Here is a 21,460-nt window from a genome sequence, read left to right as displayed (position 1 = left end):
CTTCCTTGCTTTTCTGTGAAGATTTCTCTTCTCATCCAAGACTTCTTCATCTCTGGCTGGTTGGTGGGGAATGCAAGGATTTATACTGTATTCCTTGCAGACAGCTGGTCATTTGCATCCTTTAGGAAGGACCTATGAGCATTATTATTTATTAAATGTATATGCTACCCATCTTACTCTCTAAGCTGTAGGGTAGAGCTGAAAAAGCTTCTTCTTGGATGAGAAGCGAAAGCTGTCAAAGAAAAACAAGGAAGTCCAGTTGCCTTGTGAAAAAGCACCTTTGGGATTAAGGCATTTCATGGTGGTCAGTCCTGCAAGATCAGCCAGGCTAACAATTGTAAGCTGGTAACTGGAAAATGGATAATAACAACTGAGTTATTACGATGTCTGAGTTCATGAATATTGACCCCAGTTCATACCAGTAGTGGGTCTTCTTTGGAGAAAGTCCATGCTTTTGGCAAAACTCAAAGCCTGCTATAAATGATTTAAGATATATTCAGTTATGGCCACCTGACAGATCACTTCACACATTCTCTGCACTTAGTGATGCCTCCATGGCCCCATGAAGTTATTTCAGAGTTTTTTTTGTCTCATCTCAGTTAGAGTAGCAACTTTTCAAAAGTTGCACCCTCCATGATAAATTTTCTCCAGATCTCTGAAAGGAGCAGCTTTCCACAAGTCTCTAAAGGCAACTGAAAAAGGACACTGTCCAGTGGCTCAATAGGGCATTTTTGTGCCTATCTCTAGCAAGGGAAACTTGTGCAGAGTATTTCAAAGTCTTTATTTGTATAGGTGTTCAGATGCTGCTCAGTAGCAGACATGTGGCTTATATTAATAAGAAAGTAAAGTACAACAAAAGAAGAGAATAAATGTATGGCAGCCTTTAGCTGTGGACTCCTTGGTTCTCTGTGAGGTTGTTTGTTTGCTTGCAGATATTTTATTACCTGACTAATTAATGTTTTCAGTATTAATATGGGATTTCTCCTTGTTTATATAAGATAGCTTGTGTGAGAGTGTTAGTGTGGGTTTGGTCTTCTCCCTGGTAGTTCTTCAATTAATAAGAGCCTTGGTGGAGCAGTGGGCTAATGCCTCCTTAAGTAACACCAGCTGCCTGCAATTAGTGCAGGTTCGCATCCCACCAGGCTCAAGGTTGACTCAGCCTTCCATCCTTCCGAGGTAGGTAAAATGAGGACCCAGATTGTTGGGGGCAATTAAGCTGACTTTGTAATAATGCCGCTTGGTGTGTGTGTGAAAGCCCTAATAAGCAGGCATATACATAGAATGAAGGCTACTGCTAAGCTTGTAAGCTGCCCTGAGTCTTCGGAGAAGGGCGGGATATAAATGGAATTTTAAAAAAAAATTAGGGTTATCTACTTGTTTGTCTGGTATTGATCCATGCTTATCTGAGTGTTGGCTGCTGGAAGGAAGGAGTTCAAAGTCTTTTTGTTTTCTTCCTAGATTTCTGGGAGTTGAAGTCCATGAGTCATAAAAGAGCCAAGGTTGCCTACCACTGCTGTAGGAGATGACCAAGCTGAGGTCGAGAATGGGGTCAAATGCACCATCAGTTTTGTGCCTGTCTGTCCCCATAAGAGACTTAAGTTCAGTCCCCTTTGAAAGTCCATTGACTCTTATCTGGTGCCAATTCACCTGGTCTGTTAGTAGGTCAGATTCTTGTGTCTAACTATTATGAGATAAACCTGTAGTACTTTTGAACTCTATCCTGGTTCCTGACTTCTTGGTCCTGTCATATATCAAACTGGGTTCTTGGTTTAAGGATTGTAGGCTTCACTTATGACTAGAGAATATGAATAAATAGAGATTATGAATAAGAGAGTCAGTTTGGACTAGTGGTTAAGGCACCATGTTAGGAGATTGTGAGATCTAATCTCACTTTAATCATGAAAGTTGGGTGACTTTGGGCCAATCAGGAGGCTGTGAATTCTAGTCCCAACTTAGCCATGAAGGCCAACTGGGTCACCTTGGGCCAATCAGTCTCTCTCAGCCCAACTCACCTCACAGAGTTGTTATTGTGGGGAAAATAGAAAGAGGTAAGCATGTTGGATATATGTTCACCACCCTGAGTTATTTATAAAAATAAAAGTGGGATACAAATAAAAAAGGAGTATTTAATAAACATCACAGGAATATAATGTAACAACTGACAAGGTAATACAATCGAACACTAGGCAACTGTGGGCTATAGGTTATGTCTGCATTCTCATGAAACATTTAGTTAAGATTTTAACCATTATTTAAACATCATGGTGCTAAATGATAACATGTTTTACTATTAGTGTGAGTTCTACTATGGTTATATGGCAATGAGGAGATTATGGCTTTTTTCAACAAAGCTACAATTTTCTGAATTAGGTTCAATAAGGAGATTCAGTTGAAGAGATAAATAAATTGTACACTTTGTGTCATAGTGACTTGTATGGACTGGGCTGTTTATTGTCTCATAGTAAGTCTTGATGTTAGACCCATCTTTGCTACAGTAGCATTCTTACTTTACTTCTTTTTCCTGTCCATTAAGGTTCTTGTCATCCATAACTTCCATTATACCCTGGGCATGGTTTCCAATGTAAATCAGGACTCTTTCAAGGGATATAATGAGGTGGGTACACCATCAAATCCTTCAGTGAAGCAGATTCATTTAAAAGGTAAAATGAAATTCATAGTAAAATTATGTTTTATTATTGTTTCTTTGAACTGGAATACTCAGTGTTGTCTGAAGTGAAATATGGTTTAGATTCACACAAGGATGAGTTGAGTCATGAAGTGCAATGAGTTGAGTCATGAAGTTGGGTCAATGAAGTGCAATTTTCTCAAACAAGTAGATATATTAGGACAAAATCAGGGCTGGTATCCCATGACATTCTGAATCACCTGTGTTAGCATGCTGAGTGACCACAGCGGTGAATCTGTAGCTGTATGTCAGGGGTGTTAAACTCGCAGCGTCACGTGACAACTCGCAACATATTGCGACTTTTTTTCCATTGCTGGCAATGGGGTGGGTGTGGTTTCGGCATGACACATCTGGCCTGCAGGCCGGCAGTTTGTCACTCCTGCTCTATGTTGATAAATGCGAGCAAATTTTAAGTCTGTGATTTGCACACAACTTTCCAAATTCTGCTCCAATACCTCTAGACAGCAGAATTGAAGAGAAAGAACTGAGAAAGATAACAAAATACCAAGACTTGCAAATAGAAATAAAATGACTGTGGCAAAAGAAAGCAGAGGCAGTACCATAGTGCCTTGGGTGGAATCCCAAAACATATGGAGCACCACTTGAATACCGTCAGCATTGATCAATTCACTATCAGTCAATTGCAAAAGGCAGCTTTAACTCGTAACAACTTACACACAACAAAGATAGCTTTAACACCATCAAACAACAGCCTCTGCCTATCCGTGGTCCTTGCGAAGGTCTGGATAGGTGGATAAAAATGCCAAATCCAGTCTGAACATCTGGCTGACAGGGTGACAGGCCCAGGGTGACAGGGTGACAGACTGCTTTCAGTCCCCTCAAAGTCCCAATAGCAGGCTTAACTCACCTCACACCTCTATTGTACAACATTATATATTTTTTTAAATGGGCAGAACATTTGCAATAACATCCCTCATCTATACTGAGGGATGCCATTGGTCATACTTTCCCACTGTCCTTGGAAATACTTTTTAAATGTTTTTTCCCCATTGGAAGCCATATTTGTGTCCCTCCCCTAGGAGGTGGTTGTACCTGGCTGGTCTTTTTAAGGCTTCAATGTGTGAAGGACTTAGTATTTGGAACTATAGGTCGCTAAGAGATCCCATGGCTAGACTAAGCAGGGGAATCAAAACCTATCCTAAAAAGGTTCTGCACTGTTGCCCAGAAAACTGCATGGATTATGTGTCCAATGAGTCACATTCAACTTGAAGGAGGCTCTCTATATCTGCCTTTGTTTGAGGTCTCCATTCGTACATGTGTATATCATGTATACACAGAAGGGGTCCACAGAGCCTTGGTGGAGCAGTGGGCTAATGCCTCCTTAAGTAACACCAGCTGCCTGCAATTAGTGCAGGTTCGCATCCCACCAGGCTCAAGGTTGACTCAGCCTTCCATCCTTCCCAGGTAGGTAAAATGAGGACCCAGATTATTGGGGGCAATTAAGCTGACTTTGTAATAATGCCGCTTGGGGTGTGTGTGTGAAAGCCCTAATAAGCAGGCATATACATAGAATGAAGGCTACTGCTAAGCTTGTAAGCCGCCCTGAGTCTTCGGAGAAGGGCGGGATATAAAGGGAATAAAAATAAAAATAAATAAATAAACCCCCAGGCCACAGGCCACTACTGGGGTGCAGCCCGTTTAGAACCAGGCTCCATTTGTGCGCAAAAATGGGGGGCAAGTGTGTATCCAGCTCCATTTGTATGAGCAGCTTGCTCGCCGGTCATCTGGAACCATCCCTCACCGGTCAGCAAAACTAGAAAGGTTGGAGAACATTGATTTAGAGCCCATGCTGAAAAGGTTATTGCATATTGCTGTAGAAATGAATCTTAGTTGTTCTGTCTAATTCAGTACTATGGACACTGACTGGTAGGATCTCTGCAGCATTGCAGGCAGAATCCTCTCCATTTTAACCTAGAGATGCTGAGGACTCTTCTGAAACTGTTCTACATGACCTGCGGACCTTCTGTCTAAGAGTTGTAGTTGCTTGTCATCAACTGCTGATCCCGAATGGCTTTCAGCACGCTTCAGAGCACGCTCTAAAGATCTCCTGCTCAGTAATTTGGATGGCAGAAAAACATGTCATAATAATTGAATCCTTTCATTCACAGCAGCCATTCAACAGTCGTCGTTCTTTGCCCACGAAGAAATGGTACAAAAATTTCTTTGAAATTAAAGAAGAAAAAAATGCTTCCTCAGAACTGATTGGATGGGTAACAACAAAAATGTTGACATTTATTTATTTATTATTTATGGCTTGCTTGCTTACTTATTTACTTGTTTTGATTTATTGATTGATTGATTCATTCAATGGATTTATACGAGCACTGAACTCAAACAGTGTGACTCTGGGTAGCTTACAATTTATACTAAGTTGCTTCATTATATCATCATCATCATCATCATCTTTTGTTACTTCACACTACTGCTGAGAAGATGGATAGTTCCATGGTTCCCCAATCCCACCCTCTTTTGCTGAATCCGTGTGCTTGCTTAATTTGAGGATTTTTTAAAAAGAAACTTTGTAGACGATAAAGACATTGCTGAAAATCAGTGAAAAGAGTTGAAGTACAGTAATCCATAATCAGGTTAGAGGGAATTTATTCCTGTAAAACCTGGTAATGATGATGGCCAGTAACTTGTATGGTATAAAATATAAGAGGATTTAATAATTGCAGGGAGGACAGGTCTGCCAAGGAGTATTAATCTTCCAGATTCACGGAAAGCCCTAAATACAAGTTGAAAATCAATGACAGTAAGACAAAGTGGATTTCTGTCTCCTGCTTGTGAGCAGCTGCTTAGCATCCCATTGGCCCCTCAGACTCCTGAGTGGAACTAGATGGGCCTCGACCTGACCCAGCAGATCTCTTCTTAGTGAGCAGCCAGTTGGTGCAATAGTTAAGACACTGGGGTTAAAAACCAAGAGTTTCTATGGATTCTAATCTAGACATAATTATGCAGCTAGTTTGGGGTGACTTTGGGCCAGTCACTCTCTTTCCCCTTTAGGAAGAAGATAAAGTCAAACAAAATATGTTGCCAGGAAATGGCTTGGAGTTCTCCATCCACTTGCCAGGAGTCAACTTTGACTCAAAGGCAAAGATATGGTAAATTACTGTATTGGTCAAAACTTGTATTTCCTGGCACACTTACCACATAATGGAAGCAGCTGTTATGTTGACATAAAATGGAAGAATCATTCCTACCTCAGCCACAGTTGGAATATAATGGTATATTTTTGCTAATGAAAAAGGCATGAAATTCCTCATTAGCTCTATTAACATGTCAACTGAGAAGGCCTCCAAGGAAGCACAGGAGACTGCCTGGGAGAGGAGAGGAAGAAAGAACTCATTTCCATTCATAAATATTTGGATTATTTCCATGAATATAGTAGTTTGGATTATTTATTATATAAGATTATATAAGATTATATTATATACACACACACCCCCCTCTATCTACTCTACTCTACCTACCTACCTGCCTACCTACCTACCTACCTATCTACCTATCTATCTATCTATCTATCTATCTATCTATCTATCTATCTATCCATCCATCCATCCATCCATCCATCCATCCATCTATCTAATCTAGCTATCCTATCCTATCCTATCCTATCCTATCCTATCCTATCCTATCCTATCCTATCCTATCCTATCCTATCCTATCCTATCTATCCAGCTGTCCCATATAGCTATCTAGCTATCTAATATAGTTATCCAGCTATCTATCCAGCTATCATATCTATCTATCTATCTATCTATCTATCTATCTATCTATCTATCTATCTATCTATCTATCTATCTAAAATGTCACGTAGTTTTAAAAATAATTGGGAAACTTACTCAGATATTGTAATCTGTTTTTTTTCCTAGGTTTTCAACGATGTAGCCCAGAAGGTACCCGTCACTTATTTAATTCGTGTGGATAAAAATCCAGATGTGACAGTGTTTTCTGTCATAGAGACCTGTGGACATGTATATGTGCATCATCCCATCGATCGAGAGAAGACTTCTTCTTTTTCAGTATATATTTACTTATTTTGTACCTTCAGTAAACAGAGAAACAGTCCCAGTGAAACAAATCCCAATGAATGCAACTTTCTTTTGAACCTATCACAACATCCTCATCAAGTTGGGCCAGAGGCATGATGGCCTGCTTCTGAAAAGCAAGGAGGGAGTAGTCATAGATACCTCTGAGTGAAGGGTTGGTCCATAAAGTGGAGGCTATTATTGAGAAGCTCTGCTAGCTTGCCACATCTTGTCCATATACCTGAGAAGCAGCCTCCCAAGACCTTCTCACAGTAATTGAAACAGGATAGACAAGAAAGCAGATTCATTTCTCTTCAGTGTATAGCCTGATATAAACTGGCATTGGTCTATGTAAAATTTTAAAGCAGGGGCATCTAACCTTCGCAACTTTGTGACCTGTGCACTTCAACTTTAAGACCTGTGGCAGCCCGGCTTCCGGTGGCGTCGCGGCGCCGAAGACAGCCTTCCCGGGCTGCCCGCGGCTCAGCTGTTTGTTTTTTCGCCCGTAACAGCGCCGAACAGCTGTTCGGGAGAAATTGAAGCCCCCTCCTCGGGAGAAGAGGAGGGGGTGAGGCCCCAGGTAGGGGTAGAGCTCTCCGAGGCCACCTGAGCTTGGAGCTTGGGCGGCTGAAGGATTGAACTCCCCCGTAGCCTGGGTTGCTCCCAGCTGGCCGGCGTGTCTGCTCTGAACTTTCTGGAGCAGAGCCAGGCGTCTGCGAACCATCCCTGCCTGAAGAAAGGACTATGATTTAAAGGAGCAGGCAGAGCGGTACAAGAGATAAAGGTGAAGAGGCTTATTTTAATATACTCTCTAACTACTTGAACTTTTTAAACTCTAAGTGAAAGTGCGTCATATTTGAGGATTAAAAGATGGCGGCGAAACCTCCCCCTAAAACTCTTCGGAGTGGTGGATCCTCGCCAGTGCAACAATCATCTTTACAGGCGTTGCACCCTTCTGAAGCGCTGACAGCGAAGGAGTTTCGAGATGCTGTGGATAAACTTTTGGACTCAATTAATCAATCAATGGCTGATAAATTTGCGCAGATGGAGGAGAAATTGGAGAAACTGGAGGAGAGAATGGAAGAGAGGATGGAACAGAAGCTCAGCGTGATGAAGGTAGACATTTTGTCTTCAGTGCATAAAGTGGCGGAATGTGTGGAAGAATTAGATGAAAAGATGGATGATTTGGATCAAAGGAATGCTATATTAGAAGTCAAAGTAAGAGAGAATGAAAATGTAAGAGATAAACTGGAGAAGGACTTAAGTTTAGCCCAATTTTACCAGATGCAGTTTGCTGTCAGAATCGGAGGTTTAAAAGAGGATACTAAAGAAGACTTGAAGCAGCTGATCTCTGAGGCTTTTGAAGAAGTATTAAACCTGCCAGCATCTGAAATAAGAGCAGCTATGGATAAAGTGTTTCGGGTGAATTCATGGATTGCCAGACAGAGGAAGTTGCCTAGAGATGTGGTGGTTTATTTTGCAAAAAGAGAGATCAGAGATCAAATTATACAAGCTGCCTATGATGTTAAAGTGGTGATTGCTGAACAAGAAGTTTTGGTTTTAAAAGAAATTCCTCCAAGGATTTTAAGGGGAAGGAAGGATTATACATTCCTCGTGCATGAGCTCAAGCAAAGAGATATAAGGTTCAGATGGGAGATTCCTCAGGGGTTGATGGTGATGCATGAAGGTAAAAGGTACCGGTTGATTACTGTGAAGCAAGCGCGTGATTTTTACAACAATGTCTTAAAAGCAACTCCATTAACGCTCCTGGAAGCTGGGAAAGGATCTGGAGAAGAAGAACAACAAGAGGAGGAAACGGAGGAAAGTGGAGCGGGAGGAGATCAAGTTACAACTTCTTTGGATGATCCTAGAGAGCAAAGAGTGACGCGTGCTGCTTTAAAACGAGCAAAGAAAATAATAGAACAAGATCAACAAAAGTCTTCAGTTTCTTCGCAACGTACATACAGTCAAGCTGTGGGAGGAGCACGGCCTAAAGAAGTTAGTCCTATCAAGGCTGTGGTCCATGGGCTTCTGGAGAATATTCATGGCAACTAAATTTTTAACTTGGAATGTTAATGGACTGAATTCACCGCAGAAGAGGAAGAAAGTTTTTCAATATTTAAAGCAATTTAAGATAGACGTTATATGTTTGCAAGAAACGCATATTAGAGTTTTGGATCAAAAGTATTTATTGAACGCGAGACTGGGTACGCATTTTGTTGCCTCTGCAGAGAATAAGAAAAATGGAGTAGTTGTTTATGTTAAAAGTGCTCTAACAGCAGATTTAATAGAAGCAGATAAGCATGGAAGATATGTTATGATTGAGCTGCTGTTAGAAGGTAAAAAGATGCTTCTAGTTGGACTATATGCACCTAACCAACAACAAGCTGATTTTTTTAGCTTACTTCATACAAAGCTTACCCAGTTGGATTATAAATCTTTTATTTTTATGGGAGATTGGAATGGTGTTCTGGATGTACACTTGGATAAAGCTGGAGCTTTTAAGCGTGTTCCAAGCCACGCCAGATTGCCTAAAACTTTTTTTGAATTGAAGGATGATTTGGAATTGCGAGATATCTGGCGTGAGAGGCACCTGCAGGAGAAGGATTATACTTTTTACTCTGACAGACACCAATCTTTCTCAAGGATTGATTTTATTTTGTTGACTAATGACTTCTTTTTGAGAACTAAAAAAGTGAAGATATGTGCAAGAACTATTTCAGACCACAGTCCAGTTTGGTTGGAGATTGATAAGGAGAAAAGAGATAGGCGCTCGTGGCGCCTAAATGAGAACTTGTTTAGAGATCAGAGAAATGTGGAAGAATGTAAACAGCGGATGAAGGATTTTTTCGAGATTAATATGAATAAGGGTACCTCGATGGATATGGTTTGGGATGCTAGTAAGGCCTATATGAGAGGGGTGTTGATATATATGAATAATAGACGTAGACGTGTAATGGAAACTAGAAGGAAAGAACTGGAGAATGAAATAAAGGAAAAAGAAAGGGTTTTGATTTTGAATCCAGGGGACGTGAAGATTAAAGAGGCTATTAGGCTGTTAAGAGGACAATTTGATAAATTAATGGCAGACCAAGTGGCAACCAATCTGCGGTTTGCTAGGCATAATACTTTTTGCAACGCTAATAAACCAGGCAGATGGTTAGCCTATAGACTGAGGAAGAAACAAAGGGCCTCTAACATAGACAAGATTGAATATAAAGGAAGGGTTGTGTTTCAACAGAATCTAATTAAGGATGCTTTTGTGGATTTTTATTCGAAATTATATACCAAAGAGGAAATTGAGGTAAAAGACATTGATAAATATTTGGAGAATGCTAATATTCCGGTCCTTACGCAAGCACAAAGAGAGGGGATTAACCAACTGATCACAGAAGAAGAAATCCTTACAGCAATTAAGGATTTGAAGGTTGATAAGGCGCCCGGTACGGATGGCTTGTCTGCGGCCTTTTATAAAAATTTACAATTTGAGATGATAAAACCGTTAAAGGAACTGTTCCAGACAATCCAGAGGGGGGGAAAGGTGCCACCGTCTTGGAGAACAGCTTTTATCTCATTGATTCCGAAGGAAGATCAGGATGCTACTCAAGTTAAAAATTACAGACCGATTTCGCTTTTAAATACAGATTATAAGATATTTGCTAAGGTTTTGGCTAATAGACTGATGAGGGTTCTGCAACAGGTGATTCATGGGGATCAAACGGGGTTTATTAGTGGTAGGCAAATGAAAAATAATGTTAGACATATAGTTGATGTGTTAGAGTTTTTGGAAAGACACAACCAGATCTCTGCAGCGCTAATCTTTTTAGATGCTGAAAAGGCTTTTGATCAATTGAATTGGCAATTTCTGTTGAGAATGTTAGATAAAATGGATTTTGGGGAAAATTTCTTGCAGCCGATTAGGGCATTATATCAAAAGCAAACTGCCCGAATCATAGTTAACAATAGCTTGACGGCAGTATGTAATATTGAGAAGGGTACAAGGCAAGGATGTCCGTTATCGCCCTTGCTATTTGTATTAACTTTAGAGATATTATTGAACAAGATTCGGAATTCGGAAAAAATTAAGGGGATACAAGTTGGAGATCAAGACTATAGATTGAGAGCATTTGCAGATGATCTGGTTGTTACAGTGACCCAGCCAGAGAATTCTGTTGTGGACCTGATAGAGATAATAACACAATATGGGAAGGTTTCTGGATTTAAAGTAAATATACAGAAAACTAAAATTTTGGCTAGAAACATGACAGTTTCACAGAAGGCCTTCTTGGAAGGATTAACTGGATTTGAGATTGTTAAAAGGGTTAAATATTTGGGGGTAATTTTGTCGCCCTCGAATACAAAGCTATATAAAAATAATTACGAAAAATTGTGGGGGAAAATTCAAAAAGAATTGGAGAGTTGGCAAAAATTGCAATTGACTTTGTTGGGACGGATTGCAGCAGTGAAAATGAATGTCCTGCCCAAATTTTTATTTTTATTTCAAATGATACCGATTCTTAAGAAAGATTCTAACTTGGAGGAATGGCAGCGTGGTATCAATAAATTTGTGTGGGCAGGGAAAAAGCCACGAGTTAAACTTAAGATTATGCAGGATATTCGTGAGAGAGGTGGCCTTAAATTGCCTAATTTTAAATTATATTATGAAGCTGCTGCATTAGTAGGAATAAGTGATTGGATTAATTTGACGCAATCGAGGTTATTAAATCTTGAGGGCCATGATTTGTTGTTTGGCTGGCATGCATATTTGTTGTATGATAAGAAGGTAGGTACCGTGTTTAGGACGCATATTCTAAGACAGGCATTGCTGAGAGTTTGGAAGAAGTATAGACATAAGCTAAGTTGTAAGATACCATTGTGGGCAATTCCAAAACACGCAATAGAAAATATGCATGCTGGTTTCAAACACGATGAGACTACCTACAAGGAAATTTTAAGTTTAGAAAGGAATGTTTGGTGTTTGAAATCATATAGCTTCTTGCGAGAAGAGAAGGTTGTACAAACATGGTTTCAATATACTCAGCTACGGGCCAGGTGGAAAGAAGACCAGAAAATTGGATTTGCAACGATTGATGAAAATTTGATAAAGCAAATTAGAAATCAGGGACCTGCGCACATTAAACGGATATATCTTGCATTGATTGAGATTGATTCAGAAACAGAGCTTGTTAAGGACTGTATGATAAAATGGGCCCAAAATATCCAGGAAGTTATTACTATGGACATGTGGGAGAAGATTTGGGTGAGGAATGTGAAATTTACTCAAGCTCAAAATTTAAGAGAGAATTTTTATAAGATGTTTTATAGATGGCATTTAGATCCTAAAAAACTTGCAAGTATGTACCCGAATTATCAGCCTAAGTGTTGGAGGTGCGGGGCTGAAGATGCAACATATTTTCACATATGGTGGACATGTAAAAAGGTTAAGGCCTTTTGGATTAAAATCTGGTGGAATATACAGAAGATTTTTAAAAGGAGGATAAAGTTTTGTCCGCAATTTTTTTTGTTGGGAATAATTGTTGATGCTACAGTGGTGGACTCTAAGTTGATGCTGAATTTAATTACGGCAGCAAGACTTTTGATAGGACAATATTGGAAGAAAGAGGAGCTGCCGACCATAGAAGAATGGACTTTAAAGGTTTCCGACCTGGCAGAGATGGCGAAGATATCGGCTTATTTGAAAGATCACTCGCAAGAACGTTATATTATGGAATGGAGAAAGTGGATTGAGTTTATCCAGAATAAGTATAGGGTTAAGAAGTTTTATCTAGCATTTGAATAAGTCTTCTTTCGTGTTTTTTCTTTTCTTTTCCAATTTTCTTTTTTATATATATTTAATAATGTTAAGTTTTGTTTGTTCTTATACAAGTTAGAGGGTGATGGATTTTAGAATTTATGGTTGTTAGTATATGGTTGCTTATGATTGTTTTTATATATATATACCTTGTATTTAGCTCTGGGAAGTCCGGGGGGGGGAGGAGGGTGGGGGGGAGGTACGGGGAGGGAAGAGGGAGGGGGGAAGGGGGGAGGCAAGGGAGGGAAGAGGGAGGGGGGAGCTGGGGAGGGGAGGGTCGGGGGGGATGGGGGTTTTTAATGGAAAATTGTATTGTAAAACTTTTCAATAAAAAAAAAAAAAGACCTGTGGCAGCCCTTCGAATATTAGAACATTGCTATCATGTCACCCCTAGTTCTTCATTTCACTAGATTAAACATACCCAATTTCTGCAAACATTCTTCATAAATTTTAGTCACCAGCTCCTATTCACCCTTGTTGCTCTTCTCTGCACTCTTTCTTTCTTTCTTTCTTTCTTTCTTTCTTTCTTTCTTTCTTTCTTTCTTCCTTCCTTCCTTCCTTCCTTCCTTCCTTCCTTCCTTCCTTCCTTCCTTCCTTTCTTTCTTTCTTTCTTTCTTTCTTTCTTTCTTTCTTTCTTTCTTTCTTTCTTTCTTTCTTTCTTTCTTTCTTTTACAAATATTTGTAGTTTAATACAAATTAAACTGGAGGCCTAGCACAGTTTTTAAAAACCCAGAAACTCTCTTTCACAACAGAACTCAGCCCCACTTGACAGATCCTGGTCATCACCATGTATATAAATGACTCCCCTATCTGCAAGGATTTCCATTGATCAAAACCTTGCCTAATGTCATTCTGCTTTATGTTCTAATTGAACCTGATTTCCTCATTGGTTATCTATTGTTCAGGTCTATTTTGAGGTTCGTGACAGAAAGGCCAATAAAAGACTAGCAAAGCCCTTGAATGTCATCATTCCAATTCTGGATATAAATGACAATGCACCTCTGTTTTCCCAAGGGGAATTCAATATCATCATCAAAGGAAATCACCACAAAAGTGAGTAGCTTTTAAAATCTGGGCAATATCAAATAGAACTGCATCTGGTACATTTCTGTCCTTTTCTTTTTCTTTTTCTTGCCAAGTAAGTAGAAAAAGAGATCCACTCCTACATAGACATTAAAGAAATATTTGCCTTCTAATAACATTGTATGCATTTTTATAGGGGGCTTTTTATAGGGGTTTTTGCAGAGGTTTTCAATCATTTTTTTCTGAGATTTTTTTTTAATTGTCAAAGTAAATTTAAAGTCCCTTTGGTTGAAATCTGTATTTCTCCCTACACTTTTCCAGCTACAAATGACACAATAATGTATGATAAGTACTGTAAGCCATACAGGAAATGTCCATTGAATGCAGTATTTGGATGCACACTTCAAGGTGCATCTAATTTCCTTCCTGATTTAACAAGGGAACATAACCAAGTTCCTTTCCACAATCAACTATATATCTGTTTTGTACTGCAACTGAAATAGTTACCAATATACTCCTGGCTTGTCATCCCTGCATTACAGAATAAACCCCTCTGATAGCAAAATATCTGAGTTGCCACCAACAAACAACAACGCATTACTGAATGTTCAATATAGTGATGTTTCTAAAAGAACAACTAACGATATTGCAAGGATTGTACTTTATCATCTTCTGTTATTGTATTTAATTTTCACCCCCTCTTTTTACATACTGAAGAGTGTTTTTATTTTAGACTTTATTACTTCATACTTTATCTGTCTATGTTAAATGTTGGCATTTGGATGTAGTAAACCCTATTTATTTGCATGCCTTCAAATCAGTCTTTACTCCTGGTGGCTGACTGGATTAGTCCCTGCAGTTTCCTTGGCTAGGTTTTAAGGAAGTGGTTTGCCATTGTCTGCTTCCCAGGATGAGGGAGGTGAACCGACCCAAGACCACCCAGCTGGTTTTGTGCCTAAGGTAGAACTTGAACTCAGGGTCTCCCAGTTTCTATCCTGATGCCTTCACCACTATACCAAACAAGTTATTTTACAGTCTATATCCGTGGTGGTGAACTTATGGCAAGCGTGCCACAGGTGGCACGCAGAACCCTCTCTGTGGGCATGTGTGCCATCACCCCAGTCCTAGGCCTTCAGCTGGGTTTTATAAGCCTTTGCCGCCATGTGAAAAAAAAGGTTCAATCAATCAATTTCAATTTCTCGTGGGGAAAAAAAAATCTCGCAAAGTTGGAATTGATTGATTGAACTTTTTAGACCCACCCAGTCTGCCGTTACCACCGTAGCCATGCCCACCCAATTGGCCACACCCACCCAATGGGCCATGCCCACCCGGCACCCGACGATACATAAGTGAGTTTTGGGTTGCAGTTTGGGCACTCGGTCTCTAAAAGATTCGCCATCACTGGTCTATATGAACTCAAAATCTAAGACTAGCTTTTTCTTTAGGAAGCAAAATTCATATGGTGGTCTAAACCCTTGGTATAGGTAATACCACTGCAATGGACACTTATGAAAACATTTTCTCTCCATAGACTCCAATGAAATTTGTGATATTACTCTAATGTGCTTCAATTCTTCTATCTTAGATCAACAATTTTACACAATCACAGCATTTGACCAAGATCAAAAAGGCACTGCAAATTCTGAAGTGGTATATTCTCTGATTTCGCAGACACCTCAACTAATGTCGCCGCTCTTCGTTATTGATTCCTTTAGTGGCTCCATGAGCATTACACAATGTTTGGATTATGAGGTACTGTCCTTAGAAACAAAATTTGTCCTTAGAAACAAAGCTCCAATGAGTTGCATGAGTTCTGTGTCCTGGCATCCATACCCTCTAATAAAGCTATCCAATAAAATTTGATTGTTGATTTTGTCTTTTAATCTAGTATCTAATGTTAATCCACAACTTTGCTAAAATGCTATGTTAGTTCTTTTGAGTGTTGTGGATGAATAGTTTAAGGAAATGGTAAGTTAAAGGCATGTGGATAGAAATTGTATTTGCTGCCAGAAAATTGGCTAAATTTATTTGTTAGTGAACCAAAGAGTTATCTAGAACTATTTTCTACTAGCTGACACGGCATGACTAGTAAGTTGGAAGGCTAAAATAAGAGGTTAAAACCAATGTTTGGCACATGCATCTTGCAGGATAAGGGTAATGAAGTTACAAAATTATACACAATAATATAGCACAATCACTTCAATTTCCCCAATAAAATAGTCCTCCAGCTAGGTTTTAACTTGTGTCTATAGGATATTAATATAGATACAGGACATATAGAGTGAATGCATGAAATAGATAAGTTGATAGAGGAATCAACTTGATGCTTAGCTGTTTGAAGGAACAAAGGCTATACGCATTAAAACTCTGGTATCTCATGCAGTCCGCTTAATTGTGTTCTTACATCTTGCCACTATCTCTACTATTTGGAGGACTACATTTTTAGACAGGAATAGCAAAATCTATATTCTAGTTTTGTAAATGTCTAAAAGGATAAGGAAAATGTCATATTTATTTTGATAAAAAAGACACTGTTTTTAAATTTTACTATCTTTAAGGCCAATAGGAATTTCAGAGTTTTGATCGTGGCTTCTGACCGGGGATCTCCACCCATGTCCTCAACTGCAACAGTCAATATTGCTGTAGAAGATTCTAACAACAATTTGCCTGTATTTACCCCCCAAAATGTAAGATGTTTAAGATAACTGCTAACCGTGTGAGAGAATTTACGCCGGACACAGCCACAAAGAGTAAAACTACCTTTCCTTTAACTCACATTTTTGGGCTCGCAGACCAAGGTTTTTAGTTATATAGCAAGGTTTCCTTCTGAAGCGATTCATTTTGTGATGGATAAAAGAACCTGCATTTTTTTTTGAGATGCTGCTGAAATGCAATTACAAGAGTTCTGGCTGGTGGTGGGATTCAGATATGTGAACAACCAGTTCTCTGTGTGGATGCCATTTCCGGAAGTCCGTTCTGGGCCTGGGCAACAAAAAATTAGCTACCGGTTCTGCCAAAGTGGTGCAAACTGGCTGACTCCCACCACTGATTCTGGACAATATGGCCACTGAGGGAGGATCCTGCGATCTGTAGTTCAGCAATATTTGGAAAATTATATGTTGCCCACTTTGATATGCCATGCTGTACGACTGGGGAGAAAAAAAAGCAAAGGTTATAGCTCTAATATTGTTCCTATAAATAGTATATGGCATACTTTGATATGCCATACTGTACGACTGGGGAGAAAAAAAGCAAAGGTTATAGCCCTAATATTGTTCCTATAAATAGTATATGGGCATACCCTATTCTGTGACATCATTAATGACCTATAGTTCCAACTATGAAGGTATATAATATGGAGATTGACTTGATTTTTCTTCATGGGGAACAGAACACTAGTATTTTTTTTTTCTTAAGTGCATGGTTTTCCTGGGTCAGAAAAATCCACAGTAATCATTTAACTTAGAAAGGAATCCCGCTATTTGTTCACATCAGAAAAGAACAGCAGTGCACATTGGGAATGTCACTGGAATAGAAGTGCTCTCACTTTTTGCCTCTTGTAGTTTTAATCATTCCAAGCTCCATGTACCTTCTGCCTGCATAACTCAACTTAGCTGTTTGTCTCTTGGCCATGCTATTGCAAGACAGATACAATGCCAGGAATTATCTTTTTTGTGTCTTTCTTCTTCCAAGTATCATGCAGATGTCCCAAAAGACACAACCGAAAGCGATATCCTTCGCCTCAAGGTGGAAGACGAAGATAGTCCTAATACATCTGCTTGGAGAGCCAAGTATACCATAAAAACAGGAAATGAAAGAGGAAATTTTGATGTTTTTACGGATGCTGTAACTAATGAAGTTGTTTTACGTGTTGTCAAGGTAAGGCAGGCTGACAAAAACAGAGCTAAGATTTCTGGAATAATTTCATTGGCTACACTGACTACGGATGATGGGAGCTGCAGTGCCAATTCCTTAGAAGGCATCAGATTTGGGAAGATGCTAGAGGAAACCGGAATATATTAATGGAAACTTTTGTGTGTTTTTTTCAGCCTTTGGTCTATGATAGCCTTTCTGTGAGGAGACTTGTAATTGTTGTGGAGAATGAATTGCCCTTCTTTTTATGTGAAGGAGGCCTTCAGCCACCATTTTCTGAAGTGTCAGTGAGCATTAATATCACTAATCAAAATTATGCCCCTCAATTCATTCCTCCGGTTCTTCGTCTTGGACGTGAAGAGGTCAGTGCTGGTACTACACTTGTGCAATATATGGCTCTGGATTCAGGCACAGCGCAAGATAAAATAAGGTAAGTGTTTATGATTGATGTTCCTTTGTGAATGGTATTGGAGGACTGTTGCTTCCTTACATTTTTTCCTTAGAAATTTTTTTTTTTCAGACCAGGGATGGCCCCTTTACAACATGTGAACTTTAACACCCAGAACTCCTGAGCCAGTCAGGAATTCTGGGAGTTGAAGTCCACTGGTCGTAAAAGGGTCATAGTTGCCCACCTCTGTTCTGGATCATAGCCTTTTCAGGGTAGTAGCCAAGAAGAATTGGGGCACTAAAAATGATTTTTTTTTCTTGCAAGCTTCACCAGACTTTTTTTTTTACTTTTAGACAATTCTTCATCACTATCACCATCGCCTTTTTCTTTATAAAACATGAAAACAAAGTGCAATATTTTGAGTCTTCAAGTCAATTCTATGTGGGCCTAGTAATTTAAAAGTCAGATAAAAATACTAAATTAGGGCAGCTTTATCTTGTAAGTTTGCTGAAAGAACTAAAGATGCTGCTTAACTTAATTGAAAATCTAAGATTTTGACCAGGTCAGGAGATATTACAAACTAGTGTGGAATCCACTCCACTAAACCTTGTTGTATGGGAAATGACTTCCTATAATTATACAGTAGAGGTGAACAGGCACTTCACCTGCTCAAAGAAGCTTTCATTTCCTTAAAAATTTCAGGATTAATCTCTGACAGTGAACACTTAAAATAATGCTAGGCTGTGTTTATTAAACTACTTTGGGAAACTAACAAGGCTACAGTAGCCTTTCCCAACCTGGCAATTTCCAAATGTATTTGAACTGCAGTTCCCCAAATGGCCAGCCAACATGGTATTTTTAAAGATGTATTTAAAACTCTAGGCCAGGGGTCTTCAAACTTGGCCCTTTTATGACTTGTGGACTTCAACTCCCAGAATTCCTCAGCCAGCGTGCCCGGCTGAGGAATTCTGGGAGTTGAAGTCCACAAGTCATAAAAGGGCCAAGTTTGAAGACCCCTGCTCTAGGCTGAAGAACACTGGCCATGATATTTAATTTCCAGTCTGGTGGAAGGTAGGAGCCAAGTCTGTCTGGCATACATAACTGTCCATAAAGTTTATCATTCATGCTTAAAACATTTGCTTTTTTAAAGATACAAAATAGGGTCTGATCCAAATGGTTGGGTGACAATCAGTGAATATAATGGAATTGTGACAATTGCCAAAACTCTTGGTAGAGAATCTCCATTTATGAATAAAACCATTGTGATTCATGCCATTGATGATGGTAAGTTCCTTCTTTCTTTTCAATTTGTGAGTTCTTAAGGGTGGGCAGGTTCAAGGCTCGGCGAACATTCAAAGTCATACACTTTCAGAATTGGTTTTCTCTCTGTATGATGTAAAAGTTGGAGAGTTTCTTTTTCAGACATGAACTTTTCTTGTCGTGGTGCAAGGAATGAACACATGGTTGGGTTGCCAGAGATTATAGAAATTACATCTGTGCTCTGAGATGCCTTCTGAACACATTTAGCTGCAAGATTTAATTACCCTACAGGGGAAAATATGAACAAATTGATATGGAATTGAGATCTCCATCACTGGCAAAGCTAGTTATACTGTTGAGGTGTTTATTCAGTGACTGGAAGCTACTGTATGAGCATCTGTATGGAGAACAACCATCTTCAACAAAATGAGTAGTTGTGGGGTACTGGGTGGGCATGGTCTACTGGGTAGGCGTGGCTAAAGTGTGTATGGCCTACTGGGTGGGCATGGCCAGCTCTACATCGTTCGCATCAAGGGTGCCTATGAGGGCCTGGGCAGGAGTGGGACAGATCTGAGGGTCTCTGGCAGAAGGAGGGTCTCTGGGCCAAGGCAGTGGGGGCCGTTCCCTCACTGTTTCCAGGATGGCTTTGTGGGCCGCATGAAATGACCGTGGGCCGGATCTGGCCCCCGGGCCTTGTGTTTGACATGTCTGGTCTAAACTATATGGCCTTCTCTCCTTCCTGCTTCCCTAAATGGTTTCTTAAAATTAAAATACTGTTTTCTTTCCCAGGTATTCCACCATTAACTGGCACAGGTACCATCCAACTTTACATTGATCATCCAAAACTGATTATACCAGAGTCGACAATATGTATAGAAAAAGGAATGGGTCTTTTCTCTATAATAGCTGAAGATACAGATTCCAATTCATATGCAGAATCTTTAACATTCCAATTGGAAGATACTCAAAACCTCTGGAGACTGGGAAAGAGCGCTGGTAAATGACTGCTAATTGAGAATTGGGAATTGCCATGTCCTTTGATTTCACCTCTTGACAAGATTTCTCCTGGGAATGGAGAAGAATGATTGAGGATCATGAGCCCTTCAAGCCAGGCCAGGTTAAAAAATAAACATCACTTGCTCTCTCTGAGCATATGGGATGGGAAGAAACTGTAGGGGATAGGTAGTTCTTCTGACAACCAAGAGCTTCCTAGGTGATAACTAGCAGCATTTTTTTTATTATACTAGACATCAGAACCATGGTGGTGCAGTGGGTAGAAATTAAATCAGTACTGCAAGCTAACTCTGCCCACTGCCAGGAGTTCGATCCTGATCGACTCAAGGCTGGCTCAGTCTTCCATCCTTCCAAGGACAATAAAATGAGGACCCAGATTGTTGGGGGCAATAGGCTGACTCTGTAAATCACTTAGAGAGTGCTGCAAAGCACTATGGGGTGGTATATAAGGGCTATTGCTGTTGCTATCAGCACTATTTTTCAGCTAGGTCCACAGTTTTGTTTCCAATAGGAGTCCTTGTTTCATTTTATCAGGAAGGAGGGGTTAAGAAAGGTAAACATCAGATCTGCTTTCTCTGTAGACTTTGTACTCCATATAAGGCAAAGGGACAGTTGCTGTATGGACGTATTCCTAATCTCAGGAACCTATGACTATTCAAAGATGCTCTCTGACCACTCAAAATATGTTAAAGAAATGTCCATCAGAAACTCGTAATCTTGTGAAACCACAGAACATTACAGCAGCCTTCTGTGCTCTTGCATGAGGAACTGAAATTTCATAAGAAGTTGATATTGCTGGCAATTTCAGCTTCTTTTATATATGCTTGTAGCATTGTGTGTTGGATCTCATGATGTTCCTTTTTACATCTAAAGAGGATCCTGGCACTCAATTATACATGGTCCTTTTGGGGGCATTTAATTTCCTTTGGGAACTAAGGAAATAAAACATACGATGAATGGTTGCACAAATAAGGTATGGCTAGTCTAGTAAAAAGAAGGACTGGGGGAAGACAGGATAGCAGTGCTCCAATATTTGAAGGTTGCCACAAGGAAGAGGGGTGTGCGTGTGAATTAATCTATTTCCCAAAGCACCAGAAGGCAAGACAAGAAACAATGGATGGAAAATAATCAAGGAGAGATTCAACCTAGAGCTAAGGAGAAATTTCCTGACAGTTAGAATAATTAACCAATGGAACAGCTTGCTTTCAGAAGTGGTGGGTGCTCCATCACTGGAGGCTTTTAAGAAGAGACTGGATAGCCACCAGTCTGAAATGATACAGGGGTCTCCTGCTTGGACTAGAAGACCTCCAAGGTGCCTTTCAGTGCTGATATTCTATGATTCTATGAGTGTTCAA

General features: G+C 39.7%; 2 protein-coding genes across 2 annotated transcripts in view; both read left to right on the top strand.

Annotated features, from left to right (window-relative positions):
• The window catches only part of TUBB1 (tubulin beta 1 class VI), a 917,325-nt gene that overhangs the window by 753,776 nt on the left and 142,089 nt on the right, over positions 1 to 21,460 (top strand). The window lies entirely within an intron of this gene.
• The window catches only part of LOC310637618 (cadherin-like protein 26), a gene marked incomplete at both ends in the record, with an annotated part of 29,434 nt that overhangs the window by 1,041 nt on the left and 6,933 nt on the right, over positions 1 to 21,460 (top strand). The window contains 6 exons of the mRNA XM_083358121.1: positions 2,534 to 2,614; positions 15,242 to 15,322; positions 17,264 to 17,449; positions 17,533 to 17,873; positions 18,982 to 19,115; positions 19,881 to 20,087. Coding sequence (XP_083214247.1) covers positions 2,534 to 2,614; positions 15,242 to 15,322; positions 17,264 to 17,449; positions 17,533 to 17,873; positions 18,982 to 19,115; positions 19,881 to 20,087 — 1,030 coding nt within the window. The remainder of the gene's footprint in view (positions 1 to 2,533; positions 2,615 to 15,241; positions 15,323 to 17,263; positions 17,450 to 17,532; positions 17,874 to 18,981; positions 19,116 to 19,880; positions 20,088 to 21,460) is intronic.

Source organism: Vipera ursinii (genome assembly GCF_947247035.1).
Source record: "Vipera ursinii genome assembly, chromosome: 3".
NCBI lineage: Eukaryota > Metazoa > Chordata > Lepidosauria > Squamata > Viperidae > Vipera > Vipera ursinii.
This window is presented reverse-complemented; position numbering and strand designations above follow the sequence as displayed.